Here is an 18,197-nt window from a genome sequence, read left to right on the forward strand (position 1 = left end):
CAAAACAAGGCAAAAGTTTAAAACATTGCTTTCTGTTACTGTGACTTACAATGGACCCTTAGGATATCCTCAGGAGAATACATATCTTGAGAATAATTACTCTTTGGAGTTCAGATAGGACATTTATCTTCTCTTTTTGAATTCATTGTTAACTTTACAAATTCAGTCACTTTTAATTTTTATTATAGAAAATGCACCAAGACTTATAACAAAAGGAAAGCCAAGTGGTATATATATATATACCACTTTAATATATATATATACATATATATATATTAAAGTTATAGTGATTAAAGTTGGCAAAGCTTAACAAATTTATAATTTGTTTAGTTATTTGATGTATCTTGACAACTATGCATTACTTCCCATGGAGTGTGTTGGGCTTGGTAGGATGAGATGAGTCTGTCATCTCATTTTTGGTGAGATGAAGCTGTGGAGATGATTATAATATATAAAAATACTTTATTAAGTCGAGTGTGATGGTGCATGCCTTTAATCCCCGCATTTGGGAGGCAGAGGCAGGAGGATTTCTGAGTTCAAGGCCAGCCTGGTCTACAAAGTGAGTTCCAGGACAGCCAGGGCTATACAGAGAAACCCTGTCTCCAAACAAACAAACAAACAAAAATCACTTTATTAGTAACCAAGGAGACAACACACAAGAGCATACAAGCTAACCCAATGAATAGCTAATTTTTTGTAAATGTGTGTGTGTGTGTTTGTGTGTGTGTCATTATAGTATATCTACATGTCTGTGCAGTTATACTTGTGTGTGCATCCATGTGGCAAGAAGAGGGCATCCGATGTCATGATCTTCTACTCTCTACTTTGTTCCTTTGAGATCTTCACTGAGCCTGGAGTCAGGCTGGCGGCCAGCAAGCCCCTGATCTTCCTGTCTCCTCCCGCAGCACTGTAGTCACAGGCTCACATGTGTGGGTGCATATGAGCTCAGGTTCTCATGCAAGCAAGCACTCTGATCCATGAAGCCCAGCACAAATAACAGAGCTTTAACCTAACTTCTCTTTGTTACTGAGATGTGTTTGTGTCTATTTATCATTCTGAGTCTCTGTGCTCTAATATCTGTTTTCTCTCATTTTCTTCCTTCCAATCCTCATTTCTTTCCTCCCAGAAACTTCCAGTTCTAAAACATGGGTGTTAGTTCAGCTTTGTTATGCCTAAGGTTTAAAACAATTGATGTTGACTATGGTGACTATGCTGCTGCTGCTGCTGCTGCTGCTAATGATGATGAGGATGGATGATGATGATGATAAGTGATACAACTGACCAAGACAAATAAGCCTTGCATTGCTTGGGCTCTGAGCCCACTTCATCTCTAGTGATACTGATTCCTATCGCTTCTGTCTCCAAGTCAGTCCCTACTAGAATGCCATAGAGTGAGTGTGCATAGTTAAGAATAGAAAAACATAAGTTTGCCTAATGTGTATACAAAAAACATATACTAGAAGCTTGTGACTATGTAGATAGTTAGTTAGAAACATATACTAGAAGCTTGTGACTATGTAGTTAGTTAGTTGTTAGAAGTTCTGTATAATTATATTTAAAAGATGACTTAAGCAGGTTGGAGAATTCAGCCATTAAGAGTGCCCCACTGCTCTTGCAGAGGACTGGAGTTGATTCCTAGAACCCACACTGGGTGGCTCACACTGTCTGCCACTCCATTCCAAGGGATCTGATTCTCTCTTTTGGTCTCCATGGGTGTCCATGTCCATGTCCACACACACACACACACACACACACTTAAAACACAAATCTTTTACAACGATGTCTTATACAGAGATTTTAATACCACCATCACTTACCCTGAGAGCATTGTCCCCCTTGATCCAGGACACAGACGGTTTGGGGTTGCCCATCGTAGTGCACGGCAGAACTGCCTTCAATCCCTCTATTATTTTTACGTTAATGGGAGGACGAGTTATTTTAGGTTCTGTGGGGAAAATGAAAGTCAAGTATGAAAAAAGGCAATGTGTCTATATTGAATTTGGAATTTTAACCCTCTGGTTAACTCTTGGTACTCAATTCTAGGAACTTCTTAGGGATCTTAAATGTCAACATTTGCCATAGGCTAAAACGGGTCATTGGTACGTGTCAAATGGAAATCAGTCTTAAAAAGTGATTAGATATGTTTTGTTGAAACCTCTATTTTCTTTTGCAAAACTCACATTTATGAAGCATACTAGATATTTGAAATTTCTTAGTACTCCTTATTTTAAATGATGTTAAACAAAAAGTCAATCATCATAAACTATCCCCATAACTCAACATTAAATTGCTGATCTCTGATTTCTCTGATTACTAATGATCTGATTTCTTCTCTAGAAAGCAATAAATGCAATACAATTAAAATTTGTTAAGTTAATCTTTTTTTAATTTTTATTAGGTATTTACTTCATTTACATTTTATATCATTTTTAATTATAATTTACTTTCCCTTTAGTTTTCATCTTTTTATTTACTTATTTATTTTGTATTTTCTGAGACAAGGCACATTACACAGCTCTGAATGACCCAGATCTCACTATATCAAAGAGGCTGGCCTCGAATTTGACCTGATCCTTCTGCCTTTTGCTCCCAAGTGTTGAAACTAATTTGTTTCCAGGCCTAGTTGCCACCTTATTTTGACTATTAATATGATGTCTACTCTAGAAAGCATGTAAGCTGCTTTTATATTAGTAACTAGAAAAAAATCTGATACAATTTAGAGAATCAAAATTCTATGAAGGGAAGTTTCCTCTTCCAATATCCAGGTTAACTTTTTTGAAGAAATGGGTGATGTTAGCTCTTTTTATTCTCTACTGTGAAGCTTTGAAAGGAAGAAGTTATTAAATATAGCATGTGGAACGAGGTTCAAAATGCCTTAAAGCACTCATAAAGTAATTAAACTGCCTTATGTCCCTAGTGATTGTATTCTGTAGATACAGAACAGAGATGACTTTGTAGGACATATTTCTGAGATGTGTGTGGTTTAGACCACTTTGAGAGATGAGTATGGGATAAAGGCTCTCTTTTTCCTTATATGTGAGGATATGGGAGCAGTGTGGAGCCTTTTGTGTCAGTTATATCATATCTACAAAGATTAAATGAATGTTTTAACCTAGGCATTTATTTCCCCTTATAGTTAATATGATTCTACATTGTGGTTAAAGTACAAGACAGGCTTAACATGTTGTATAGGAAAGTATAAACCTTGGTCATTCTGCTGTGTCATAGAATTTACAGTTCTCTTTTATATTTATATATAAACACCTAGATTTTAGGTACTTACCAGGTACCCAACTGTGGGTTGTATTGTTATACACCTGTTGGCAAAACCTTGCCATAGGAGTGAATATTCTTATTCCTGTCAAAGAGGAGTTCCAGGACCTTTCATTGGCTTCTGTGAATGAGATCACTGTAGGGAGCCACAGATATTGTTTTATGTGGGAGATTTAAGAAGCTACCTGCTCTATCGAGGAATTAACTCCTGGTTTCTAATGAGCTGTGCCCTGGAAGTTAAGGAGAATCTTTGGGAAACTGACTGAAACATAAGCTAAGAATGATCAGAATACTCATGTAGAGGCATGGAGCCTCCTGTCAAAGGAACACATCAGGAATGGCTAGCTTGTTGAAACAAAGTACTGTTGATATTCGACTGCATCATCATGAGGCCATGGTTGAACCTGAGGACGTTTCATGAGGTCCCAGGGGAAGGATGTGGCTGGAATCATTGTGGAAATTAGGAATCTTCCACAACTTAACAATTGAAATGACCACACGAATGTACACCCAAACAAACAGGTAAACTTTCCTAAGGTAAGGATGAGGCCAGGAAAAGAAGAGAGAGATGAGAGAATTTGGTCTAGAACCAAGCTAAAAACATTTGTGTTTGAACAATATTTCAAAGAATAGTAGAAGAGTGGACTACTGAAGTGGGTTCCTTTCCCCATAAGAGGACCTGGGTCTTCATAACCCAGCCTTCATTGCCTAGCAAGTGAGACAGCTGGCCTCCTTATTTGAGTCCTTTGCTGCTACATGTGTCATAAAAGGTCTGCTGTGGACACATGCTGCCTACTTCTTCTTGAGTATGAAATCTGCCCTCTACCGTCACAACGCTGCCCCACCAACTTCCACATGAAATAATCTAAGACTGTTAAACTCATGCTCAAGTACTACAAGATAAACATACATCTGAGGGGGAGGCAAAAAAAGACATGAACTTATCGTGGACCAAACAACAATAAGTAAGAAAGTGGCTTTCTTAAAAAGTCAATGGTGATTCCCTTAGAGAATCATGGAACATTGTATCGCCCAAGAAGTAGATCTCTCTATGAAAAGGAACCATTAGAGACAAAGTAATTGTTGAGAATTAAAAACTTCCCTTGCCTGGCAGTGGGTAAGAGACAACTTGGTGGTGGTGGTGTTCTTAGATCAGTCGGGGGCAGAGCAGACGGACTCCTTCCTTCAGCCTAGCTTCATCTGCCTGACGTGGTGGCCAAAGCTGTCCTATGCCTCATGAAGACGTGTGGACAGGGGATATACTATGGGACTCATTGTGACACTATGGCTTCCACCATGAGATGTTTCCTGTGCTTTGTTTGTTTTGTTGCTGCTGCTTGTTTGTTGGTGTGATTTTTATTTTGTGAGGAGGTTGTAATGAGCAAAGGGCTGGTAAAAGAGGACAGGAAAATGAGTGGGACTGGGGTGCAAGATGGGAAGCTAACAAAGAATCAATAAAAGACTTTTTAAGGTTTTAAGATCAAAATACTGAATATGACAGAATACCCCTACTGAAATCCAAATTTATGATTTTAAAGGAAAAGCTAAAAAAGTATCTTAGCAAGGGGAACACAAAGAGATGTAGACAGCCGGGCGTGGTGGCACACGCCTTTAATCCCAGAACTCGGGAGGCAGAGGCAGGCAGATTTCTGGGTTTGAGGCCAGCCTGGTGTACAAAGTGAGTTCCAGGACAGCCAGGGCTACACAGAGAAACCCTGTCTCGGAAAAAAAAAAAAAAAAAAAAAAAAAAAAAAAAAAAAAAAGAGAGAGAGATGTAGACAATATGGAAAAAATATGAGTTCCAGAAAATGAGATCTGATATTTGTTGAATTTGAAAGTAAAATAACAGAAAACAAGGAAAGAGAATTAATAGGGGGAAATTCATTTAAAAACCCTTTGGTATATAGATACCAAAAGAGACTGAAGCAAAACAGAAATGGGAAAATAAACACACATTCTGGAGGATTTGTAAAAAAAAAATTTACTTACAAAGAAATAAAAAGAATATTCATCTATAACCTAAGTGTATTGCTATATGTCAACTAAGGATTTTCTCCTAAGGCTCTAGATATACCGAGCAAAATTTCTACCCAACATTCCTGTTGAAATGAATGAAGAGTTTCAGCCCTGCAAAATACTCAGAAAATATCTTATGCATACTCTGAAAAAAATGTACATATTGATTTCATCCAACAAGACAATAGTAAAATATAAGAAATAATAGGGAAGAAATAAAGGCCTAAAATCAAAGAGGCTCCAGGAGACCCAGATTCCTTCAGATGACAACATGTTAGCTTCTTCTTAGTAATGAGAAAACTCAGATTTCATTATTGCAAGGCTGACAGCGTTGCCAACAGCAGGCGCCTACAGCACAGGGTGCCTCAAGACCAGAAGATGCTGAGACTACTCTTACCTAAAGAAAGACAGCAAGTGAAAGTGACTGTCTACTCCACAGAGAGAAGTCACGACTGTGGGAAAGTTCCCCACATCCATGAAGCTGGACAAAAGTGTCCACAATCACAAAGTGACATATTAGCACTTATGGCTTTGTAACTGGCCCACTGCCAGTGTGTAGCAAGGTCTGCTGCTATTGACCCTTGATTTTGGAAATTGGCAAAGTGTTCAGATAACACTGGAGTTTTGCAGGGTGAGGACTTGTGAGTGACTCCATCTCCTGGCTACTGCCCTCCGGGATGATGGCATACAAAGATACTGAGAATTCAATCAGTCTGCCCAATGAGTACAAGAGCATCTAGGGTCAAGTGCTTGCTGGGATTAGAGGGGATGATCAGAACATCATAAACTTACATGAGAGAAGAGAGTTTGCACAGGAATACAAGAATAATAGCTTAAAAGTGGCATCAAGGGATAGCAGACTTGTCCCCAGTTACAGCTAAATCGTGTAATGAGGTGGGGGAACATAACATCCTCCATTTAGGTAGGAAGCCACTCAGAGGAAGACAACTTTAAATAGAGCAAAGTAAAGTATCTACAAAATGATGAGAGATTTAAAGGAGTGTTTGTAGTACAACTATGCCTTCTGAATGCACAGCAGGAGCTGGACAGGAGGCTCAGCAGTTAGGAGTACTTCCTGCCTCTCCAGAGGATCAGTGTTTGGTTCTCAGCAGCCATATCAGGTGACACACAATAACCTATAACTCCAGCTCCAAGGAATATGATGTCCTCATCTCTGTAGATACCCAAACATACACAGCACACTTACACACATAAACAAGCTAAATAAAAATGAATCTTAAAGAAATGCATAGTGATTTCAGAAGGAAGTTCCCAAATATAATCAATAGCTGCATGAAGGTCAAAAACAAGTGGGAGAGGAGAGGTCCAAGGCTTGGCCTAGGGTGGCCTCGTGGGCAGGAGGAAGGGATTTGGTCCAGGTTGGCCCTGGAGCTTGTATTCTGTGCTTGAGCTCGTGTAGAATGTCAGGGGTTGTCAGAGCACTCTGTTAATGGCTCTTCCAGGTTGTCTGGAGACAACTTTAAAACCGTAGACCATGTTCCTCCTCCCTACTCACTCATCTTCACTTGCAGGGCGCCACAACTCTCCACGGCTCCTCCCACTCCATTGTTGGCTATGCAGCAGTAGATGCCATCATCACTGTCTTCCACGCTCAGGATGGTGAGGAGCTGACCATTCTCCCGGATGCTGTAGCGGGTGTCAAACAGCCTACAGGTCATGGAGCAAAGGGGTGGTCAGTGTATCCTCTGTGATACACACACACAAGCACACACACATGCAAACACACGCACTCAGACATACACATATACAAACACTCACACACTCATACACATACATACATATACACACGTATATACAAACACACACATATACACACGTGTAAACACACACACATGAACATACAAATGCACATATGTACATACAAACATACATATGCACACATACACATCTTTGATTAATGGATTAAGTAGATGACCAGTCAGTGAGGAAGCTGAAAAAGCCTTAGAAGAAATGTGTGTCTTGAAAAGTTGAGTAGCCTTGCTCAGTATAGTAAAATTAAGCTACTTTATATTCAGTTTCTCTGGGCTCCATAATCAAAGCACCACTAATTTGTACAAAACCCTTCCATGAGGTGATGGCTTCTGCTAAGAACAAGTGTAATATTTACACAGGAAAGTGTGTGCTTGTGTGTGGTTGCACGCCATTCTGAACTTACAGAGTATACAAGACTGTCTGACCAGGAAGTCACATGGATTAGCCTGACTCTGTCTCCCTAGGGTGAGATTGCAAACACCCACTACCATGTTCAACTTTCCTTGTGTGTGTGTACTTGGGATTGCACTCAGGTCTCATGCTTGCAAGGAAAGACCACTACTGACTAAAGAGTGCCCCTCCAAGTCCAGGGAAATCATGATTATTTAATTATTTATTTAATAATCATGAATATTATCACATGTTTTAATAAACGTGAATATAAGCAATGAGTGCACAGTTTATAATTAATCAAATAAAAAATTTACAGAATCTTTTCATTTTGTTGAAGTCATTAATGACCAAATAAATACCTTAAATAGAACCGCTCCAATGACCTTTGTGTTTTGAAGTTGTAGTCACTCTTTGTGCTTTACAAACATGTTAATTGTATAAAAATAAAAGGTTTCAATATTCCATTTCCATTCCTGTATATAATAAGCTTTGATTATCTGTTACTACTCTTTCTGCCCCCATGTTGAGGAGCATGATAAAAAATAAAAAATCAAACACTGATATCTTGAGACTGTCAGCTGAAACATGCATGTTAATGATTGCTACCAGAGTCTTAGAAAGAGCTAAGAGACATAGTGGGGGAGATGCTGAATCATCCAAGAGAATGACTAATTATCATTGACTGACAGTTGACTTGAAGGGACCATTGATGCAAATAGCTAGTGTTACCACCTCTGCTTGTACAGTCTAAGACATTGCCTGGAAAACATGACAGAAAGATGGTCCTTGCCAAACGATAGCAGAGAGTTCACCTAACTCATACTTATTTAGAACTCAGATCTTATGAACAATGGAATCACAACTAGCTAGGAAAACTCCAGACACAGTGTTAAAGATACATCTGGTGGTCTTTGGGAGTTTGTAGCAAAATTCGAGAAAGATAACTTAAAGCCTTCTGAGACTGGCAAGCCAGCTCAGTGCTTAGATGAACTGACTGGTCTTACAGAGGACATGGTATTGGGTTTTGTTCCCTGAACTCCTAACCATCTGTAACTCCAAATCCAGGGGATTCCGCACTCTCTTCTGGACTCCTTGGGCATCAGGCAAGCATGAAGTGTACATACATACATGCAGGCAAAGTACTCATACAATAAAATAAAACTAAAATAAGTCTTTCAATGGCTGTTTATACAAGAAGAAACGTACTGCTGGGTCAAAACAGAAATGCAGGCTTCATGAGATGGAAAATTCTCAATCTATCCAAATTGCAATGGATATTAAGGATGTTTTCTAGTCTTTCAGTTGTTTGTGAGCTGTTCTGACCTGGAGCTTCTGAGAGAGCCTGCCTAACAGAGATCCTGAAGGCTATGGTGCACAGTGATTCTCCACAGCATTTCAGAGTGCGTGCCACAGCAGGAAACACATTCCAGTCAGAGGCAGCAAGAATATGTGTGTCCTGTCTCCCCTCCAGGTTCATGGGTCCCAGTCTATGGACACCAGTTTCAGTACTTGTTGTAGATGAAATGTTCACATATCCCCCAGAATATATAACAAGCCTAGTGTCAGATATGATAGGATTTGACATGTGGCTTTTGGAAAGTGATTAGGTCATGAAACTGGAACTCTTGTGAGTGGGACTAATGTCTCTATAAAAGAGACCTAAGAGAGCGCCTTCATGCCATTCCCTTGTGTGAAGAGATTGGGGGCAAAATGGACATTTGTGAACAAAAAATGTGAGCCTCATCCTCTGACCAGATGCTTCTAGCTCCTTGAATTTGGAACTCCTCAGCCCCAGTGAGGTGGCAAGTAATTTCCTTTTGTTTATTAACCATCTAGTCTTAGCAATTCTATCATCATGGCCCATGTGCAATGAGAGCAATCAGCCTCAGTGTAAACTCCATTGCCTACTGGAGAGCCTCCGGCTCACTTTGCTTTAGATTCTTTAAGGAGTATTTTTGGTGAGATAACTATTGGAACAAAGGAAGAAAAGCAGAACCTTTATCTACCAAATGGAAATTTTATTTGTTTGATAATCTGTCTCATTTTGAAAGAAAAAAAAAAAGACAGTGACCCTAGAAGTCAGACTCCTAGACACAGTTTGGGGACCTAGCGGGGAGGACAGGCTGTTCCTTCAGCTCCTCTGTGTGCCCTGGGTCCTGTGCCTGCAGACTTAGAATACCGTGGTACTTCCTAATCTCAGAGAAGCTTCAAGATTCCCATCAGGCATTCCCCGTGTCGGATTAATCAGTGGTTTTCTCCAAACTTCAGAACTTGCACTTACAAAATGAATGTATTTTCACTTTATGTATTCTAGAAGGTGACCTTTAGTACTGACAACAATACAGGTGCCTTTCTGTGGATAGGAACGTCCAAAGCAGAGCAGGATGAGACAGAATACTTACTTAATGAGAATTTTATTTCTGGTCCAAGAAATCTCAGGCTGAGGGTAGGATTCCACGGCACACATGAAAGTCGCTACTTCTTCAACTAAGGCATCTACAGTTTCAAGAGGCGTGGTGATGACAGGGGCTAAACAGAGCAGAAATAACAGAGAACTTTCAAGAGTGCTACTTGTCACCTGTCCTTTATCAGCCAGAAGCTAAGACCTACCTGAATGGGTACTACTATTCAAAGACCCCATGGGCATGGGAGGACCTGTCTGTAATATCCGTGTTCTAGAGGAGACACGAGATTGTGGTTGGCTAGACAAGCTGAGTCAGCAAATAAAATATAGTAGAAAGCAAACCAGAGAGATGCCTCCTGTCAACCTATAACCTCTACACATGTGTGTGCAGATGTGCAAATACACACTCAGCCACACAGAAACACACAGGCAAATTTTTAAAAAGAAATTAAAATGTATATTAAAAACTATACTCATTTGGGGTGGCTATAAAGAAAAATAACAAATGTTGGTAAGGATGTTGATAGATTAGAACCTTATGCATTGTGGGTAAGAATTAAAATGGCGGTCTCTGGGGAAAAGAGCATGGAGGTTCCTCAGAAAGAAACAGGAAGAGAATTATGATCAACAGTTCCACTTCTGGGTCTGTATTTAAGAGAACTGAAGGCAGAGACTCAAGTATTCAAATATATGCACGTCTCTATTTGTAGTAGTGCTATTCATGATAGCCAAAGGTTGAAAGCAACCTAGGTGCCCACCAACAGATGGAAAAGCAAAATTAGTATACACATGCAATGGAATATCATTTGGTAACGAAAATAAGGGAGGTGTTACATTCTATGTCATGGAGGAAACATGGAAAGAAAAGACAAAGTATAAGGAAACAAATACAGAAGATTGTGTTAATAGGATGCTATGCATAAAGCATCTATAATTTAAAAACCTACAGAACAAAAAATATGTATCAATGGTTGTGTAGGACTGGCTGGGAAGAAGGCTGTCCTGTCCTATGGGCTGGATTACATGTGGTTGTGAGCCACCCACTGTGGGTTCTGGAAACTGAACCCAAGCCCACTAGAACAGCAGGAAGTGCTCTATACTGCTGAGCTGTGTCTCTATCTCTACAAAAAAATTAAGTAGTTATTATTGATACTTTATAATCTATTACAAATGAGTGACCACACACATAGAAAGGTACATCTGAGTCCCACCCCACTGCGCTAACTGAATAACGTAAGGTAAGGGCATGGGTGGTTTTGCCTTCTTGCTATGGTCTGCTGGAGTTGGTCTACACTGCCAAGAATGAATTACTCGTTTTCATTTTTCCAGGAATTTTGTGAGTAATTGTTATGTAGCTGTTATTGATAGTGCTGTTGCATAAATTTATAGTTAAGTTATATTAATGCTTAATACTAATCCTGCTTAAAAATCAATCACATCTAAGCCGGAGAGATGCCTTAGGTTTAGTCCCCTAAGACATAAGTGAAACAGTGAGATACGAGAGCACATGCCTTGACTCCTGCGTTGTTAGAGAGGCAGAGGTGGGAGAAGCCCTGAGGCACACTGGCCAGTCAGTGAGGCTGAGTGAGTGGTGAGCTGCTGACTCCGCATGTCTCAAACAATAAGGTGAAGGGCAAGTGAGAGAGGCACATGGACAGTCCCCACACACACACACACAACCCACACACAAACAAAACACACCCCACACAAACACCGCACTACACACACACACACCCCACACACTCCACACACATACACCACACACACACATATACATACACACTCCACACACCAACAAAACACACCACACACATACACAACACAACACACACACACACCCTACACCACACATACACACACATCACAAACAAAATACCACATGTCACACACATACACACACCATAACACACACACTGCACACAAATACCATACACACACACACAAACACAAACACCATACACCACACATATACACCACACACATCACACACCACACACCCCCACCCACATACACACCCCACACACAAACAACACACACACACACAACACCAACACACACACATACATACACACACACACACACACCACAGTTTAGAATCTTTTTACAGCAGGAGGAGACGAATCAGCAGTTTTTATTTTTCTCAGAAAGGTGGATATTAAATATATTTCAGTCCACCATCTGGTGAACAGGACAGGATGTGATTATTACAAATAACGCTTTCAAGGCTATCAATAATATAAAGTGCCCAGTCATGAAAGGTGATCATACCGGGTGGCAGAGCAACATAGAAAAAACTATGGCGAGTCAAGCGTCTTGGAAGCAGAAGTAGCTTTTACTGCTTCATTTGACTACTGAATCCTAACTACCACGGGTGATTTTGTTTTAAAACTAAGCTTTGTCCATCTGTTTCCTTTACCCCGCACAGAGACTGAAATGCAAAGATAAGAGTGACACACGCTCCTCTGAGAAAAATTAGGATCAAAGAAAAAGCTAAGCAAAATCTTGAAAATCTTTGACACAGAGAAAACCATGAAGTGTCCCCTAGAGCAGTGTTGTGGTAATACCTCCTCACAGTGCTCAGTGATGTGACAGTCTTCAGTGATGGCTGACTCTGGTTGTAGTAATATCAGCACCGAAAATTGTTCAAGAACCTTCTAGGTAGTTTACCTCATATACTTCATCTTTATTATTTTATTTATCAAAACAAGAGTGAAACACAATTAAGTATTTAGCTAAATAATTTTTGAAACCATCACAAAAGTAGGAAGTGATGGAGATGGGTTTTAGGGTTAAGGTTGGCTTAGAGGCTCTGTCCCAGGGCTGGAGAGATGGTTCAGTGGGTAAAGCCCTTGGTGTGCAAGCATAAGGATGTGAATTCAGATCTCCAAAACAAACATGAAGCTGAGCATTGTGGTTGTGTCTGTCATCCTCATATTCTCATGGGAGGACAGGAGGTGGGGACAGGAGAGTCCCTGGAAGCTTGCAGGCCAGCTAGTCTGCAAACTAGCACAGTGGCAAATTAGAGATCTCCACATACATACCATGGCTAGCACATATCTACACTTACACATGAAAACACATGCACACATACACACGGAACCAGAGATTCTAAGATAGACAGACAGTGTCTCATAGTCATGGTTATGCACAGAAAATGGGAGGGTTAAATATTAATTTTAATCAATAAATTAATTTCTAGGATCAGAATATCAGATCCACTTAACCCATCTTCCAAAGCTATCCAGATTCCCTTTGAAGTGTTCACTGACACAGTCGCATAGCTGGACTGAAGGCCACGATTGATTGATAGGTTGATTGACAGATCTCTTCCTGTTTACTCTCCTCTAGCACCCAGCTTTCATGCCAGCCAGAGCCTGTCTAAACTGGAGCTCTGTCTCTTCTCCCGACCCAAGAACCCATGAACAATGAGCACATGAGGACACAAACAGCTCTTTTTGGATCCACAGAAAACGTCACTTGAGTTCTAGCTGTTGATGAGTAGGGTGTGGTACTATCTTCCTTTGCCTTTTATGGGCCCAGAACATGGCACTGCAGACACACTGACTTCTGGTTGAACCCTTACTGATAGACGTGCACAAATGCACAGGAGCCAGGTGCATTGTGTTTTTAAAAGAAAATGAATGCCAAGACCTTAAAAATTCATGGTTTTCTAATTATTATCAACACAGCATTGGTTCTTCTTTCAATCTAAGAAAACACTTTGGTATTGGAAAATTTTCAGATTCACCAAAGAGAATAATAGGTATTGATCTTCATCTGACATATTCTAATGGCTGACTCATTTAATTGCGGTGAAATGAAAGTTTTTGTCATGATGGCTTTGTAACTTGTTAAGATTTATCTATAACAACATGTGTCATCAATTGCTCGAAATTGAGTGCACTCTGGATTCTCCCCTTTGGGGATGGACTTTCACAGGAGTTCTCTGAGTCTGCATCCCTTGGAGGTCTTAAGCCACAGTCCTGTAAGGACCCTGGTAAGGCATGCTAGCTATGACCCTCCCAGCAACCATGGGTGATCCTTAGTGTGACCCTGGATAATGGCATTGCTTCGCTCCACAAGGAAGTGAAGGATATGCAGCAAGAAGCTGGGGTCAGGAAAGAGGAAACTGACGGTAACACCTGCTCAAGCCTTCAGTATCCTTGTTTTACATTCTTCACTGCCTGAATTCTAGCATGAGGTATTTTCATGTAACCATACATTCTGTAGCCTCAGGCTCTTCGGCTGCATGGCCCCCCGAAAAGCACCAGTCTTGAGATAATCTGAGCAGCTGCTCTCACAACTCCCATGTTCACATAGTGCCTGCTGGACACAGGAAAATGATTGTTCAGGTCGGAGTTGCTCTTAAACGCTGTCCACAGCCCTAGCTTGAGGCTCTACTGGGCCCATGTACTCCTATCACGGACCTGAGAGGACCCCTTCACCTCTCCTCAGTGACCTGGAGTCCTACTTCATCTTTTGAGACATTATGAAATGTCCACTCTTTGCTTCCGCACACAAGGACCATGACGTAAAGCCACCGTGCTCTCCTGCACATGCGGTGAGTAACTCTGACTGTGTGTGTCAGTATGAAACACTCACCCGGGACTTGCTGTCCCAGATGGGGTTCACAACAGCTGTGTCAGCTCTGACTGACTCATGAGTGGAATCTGTGACTCCTATCCCTGCATACATGTGATTTGAAAGACAAGGCTTCCCCACTTATCCAAAGAGAAATTAGTTACACAGTAAACCCTCGGGTTGGTAGTAGATGGGATGATTTTGAAGGTGGGGTTTTGTGAGGAAATCCTGAGCATATGAAAGAAATCCAATTCTACCCATGTGAATCTCCTGCTCATACACAAATTTAAACACTCCACCATCCATTTAACACACCACGATAAACCAGCAAGTGCTTTTAAAATATGTGGCTGTGTAAATTCAATAAAACTTTGGCCACTTTCATACATGATGATTTCCAAAACTCTACTACTTGAGGTGAGAAAATTAAATCCATTTTAAAAAATATGTCATTAGTTGAAATTATCTAGGACAATCACCATTTGGTCTCAGAATGTTAGGCATTTAGATTAAAGTTAAACTAATAAACTATTGATCTCCATGTGCAGAGGGAGAGATGGGTCCTTTTAATATCCCTCCAAGACTTAAACAGTCCCGTTTTAAGACTGTCCATTCTGACCCTGTCCACTATACCAAGCACTGTATTGTGTATTATGTGTAGGTCGTTTGATTTCAGTCTCTATACTGGACTTGGACAAGCAAACTCTTTAACCAACTCTTTTACGAGCTACTGCTGTGAGCAAGTTCAGCAAAGCTGTCATAGTTTTCAATATTAAGAGAACAACACATTCAAATGGCTCTTTTCTATCAAAATACACCGTACAGCACAGCATTAAAAATCTTTAGGAGTTCACTTTTCATAACATTATTTACTTTCAGAATTCACCTTGTGTACTGAACAGATGTCTAATCACCGAGGGGCAGTGCTTGGGAATAAGGGTGACATGAACCCAATGCTAATTTCAATTGTTACAATAAACAGAATAGGCTAAGAGAAATATTATTTTGATTTTTAAAATTTGGAGCAAGTACATTGTTTAAAAAAAAAAAGCAAAATTGAATTGGTGTTCTGGTAGTTTTCTTTTAAAGCTGGGATGTTCGGCATTGTTACCCTGTGCCAGGATAGTCTGAAGTTTGCAAAACAAGATGATCATATGCATTTGAATGGGGACTTAGACAGTTGGGGACTAAAACAAAAAAAAAAAAATCATTTGTCTCCAGAATCTAAATAAGCATACAAATACAGAGGTGTTTTGTGTAGCTTTGTTATTATTGTTTTGTGTAGCCGCAGTTGATTTAGAACTTCAAAACAGCTGTGTTGCTCTTAACACGCTGAGGTTTAGCAAGTATCCTCCTTCCTTGTCAGTAACTGCTTGATATAGATTAAAATAAATACGAGCGATTAGAATCCATAGGTCCAAGCAGCCAGGTATTGCTCCACCGGACATCCGTGTTTTGATCAGGAAGTATTAAAATAACCCAAAGCCAATGTTAAGTCCTTCTGGCTATTATTAGTTATTTTAAAAGGTCCAGAGTCTTTTTTTTTTATCCAAAGATATCTTAAAGTAACATTGTGGTGTGAATTATTTAGAACATTAGAAGATAGCAACCCCTTGGCCCCAGGAGAATTAAGTAAATAAACAAGAAAAGTAAACCCGTAGGATCAGATTGTTTGGAAAGAACGCTGTCTGTTACGTGAGACCCATGGCCTCGTGGTTCTAGAACATAGGTGAACTATAAAATTTAAAGCTGTGCTTCCTATGTCCATACAAATGCCATTCGTTAATTATTCAAGATAAGAGTTTTCAGTACTTTGGCAACCCAGTGGAAACAGGAAACAATCCATCTGGCTGAAATCTAGAATTCTGCATAACGCTGTTGTAGGACACTTTTTCTCATGGCACCATCTGATAGCATTTAGTCTGCTTTTTCATGCCCTGCCTTGAAGCTCCCTTCTCTTTGCACATCACGTATTTTCCACTCTTCCTGATTCTAGCTTTCATAATTCTCGGCCAGAAACTACTGCTCTGTGGACGTTCTTGCTGCTGCAACAGGTGTTTGTCACTTTCTTAAGTTGCTTTCCCCCTTAGGTGGTGTTATTTCCGGTACATTCCAAAGGCACTGAAAAAAAAAAAAAGCTAGTGCAACCACTTGCCAAGCCCAAATCACGACCCCAGTAGCAAAGTTACAGAGAATCTGTTGTCTCCGGGCTTTTATCGGCACTTGTCTTCCGTGTGTCTTTCTCTGGATCTGATTTCTAGCTACTAAAATGTTCACTAAGAGTTTGGTAAAAAAAACAAAACAAAACAAAAACAAAACTGAAAGTAGAGATGACTTTTCTCAGGAGCAAAACACTCTGGATTTCTGGAAGTGGGGTGGATGATATTCTTGGCAAGCCCTGTATGGAACGTTTTTGATCGCTCATTTAGACCACCCCAGTGTCTGACAGAAAAAGAGCCGACCTAGGTTAACTCATGGTCTACCTGGTAACGTCTCCCTAGAAGGGAGGTCTCTGCACACATCATGTTGTGTTTAACTGTAGAACTTAGAAGGGAACTATCATCAGAGAAGAACCAATCAGTATGTATATGCTACTCTCTCTGTCTCTCTCTCTCCATACATTCTATCCCTATATCACGCAATGAATCAGTCACCATGAAGCTCACATGCACTTTAGGGCAAGATTGAACAGACCAACCTTTTGGAAGTTTCTCAGTCCCGCTGAAGGCAACCAGGGTGAGCATCTGTAACAGTGGAATGTTGACAAGCTCTCTCATGATTAATCCAGGCTCAGGAAGAAAGGTTGCTTCTGGACAATGTGAGGAAAAAAAAAAAAAAACGCTCCCGGGTTTACATTTTAAAGCATGGTTTGTTACAATAGAGTTGTCCGCTCAGGACTGTTTGTGTCTGCAGCACCACGGGCTCTAAGTAGAATCAGGAATCCTCAGACCTGACTGTAATGATGGACGGGGCCAGCTGGGGAGAACTCACTCAGGCCAGTAATGCAAGTGGAGGGCTGGAGGAACAAGGGAAAGAAAATCCCTTCAGAATCCCTTTTAAGACAGTGGCAGAAGGACAATACCAGATGCCTTTCACGGCCATCATTGCTTTCCCTGGGCTCCAGCGTTCCTAATGCGAGGTCGGTCCCCCACCTCTCCTGCACTCAGATGAGGAATCTGGATCAAACTAATTTTGACTTTCTTCATCGCTCACCTGACCCCCAGCTGACGGCCAGCCTAGCCCAGCTGCTCCGGATCTCACCCCCCACACGTTCCTTGAATTCTTCCCCCTTTCCCCTACTCTAGTAAGGTGTGACTAACCTGTTTCTTAGGCAATCATTACGAGTCTTACACTTTTATCCCTGGGATATTATAAGCATGAGATAGTCCCTCCTGCCTCAAAGGCTGCAGTGATTTCTTGTCACATAAAAATACATGCAAGTCTCTCTGCTGTGACGTAAGGGGACTCGCTGGCATCTACTTGTCTCTCTAGCTTCGTCTTTTATGATCCAGGTTTCTTACTAGTCTGTATCATATTTGATGGCCTGCTGGCAGTGACTTGTTTCCAAGCAACCCTAATTGACTAGAGGGCTGATATCTTCCCACATTTGTGGTCAACTGCATGAAACAGCAGCTACGCCTGCATGAAACCTACCACCTACCCCTGAAAAATAAAGGCTGGCTGCACCAGTTCTTCCAGTAGGATGCAACCTTAAGATGGTGCTGAAGTAATGTACATGAAAGCATACTGTATCATG

The 18,197-nt window shown here is 40.7% G+C and overlaps 1 protein-coding gene across 7 annotated transcripts in view; it reads right to left on the reverse strand.

The window, feature by feature from the left end:
* Musk (muscle associated receptor tyrosine kinase) overlaps nt 1-17,217 on the reverse strand; it is an 85,207-nt gene extending 67,990 nt beyond the window's left edge. For all 7 annotated transcript variants that reach the window (XM_021159732.3, XM_021159730.2, XM_021159729.3 and 4 more), the window contains exons 1-4: nt 17,139-17,217; nt 9,858-9,984; nt 6,806-6,957; nt 1,818-1,945 (exon numbers count right to left, since the gene is read on the reverse strand). In XM_021159732.3, the coding sequence (XP_021015391.1) occupies nt 1,818-1,945; nt 6,806-6,957; nt 9,858-9,984; nt 17,139-17,217 (486 nt within the window). The remainder of the gene's footprint in view (nt 1-1,817; nt 1,946-6,805; nt 6,958-9,857; nt 9,985-17,138) is intronic.
* Nucleotides 17,218-18,197: the final 980 nt, after the last annotated feature.

Source organism: Mus caroli, unplaced genomic scaffold, assembly GCF_978045245.1.
Source record: "Mus caroli unplaced genomic scaffold, Mus_caroli_1 scaffold_6, whole genome shotgun sequence".
NCBI lineage: Eukaryota > Metazoa > Chordata > Mammalia > Rodentia > Muridae > Mus > Mus caroli.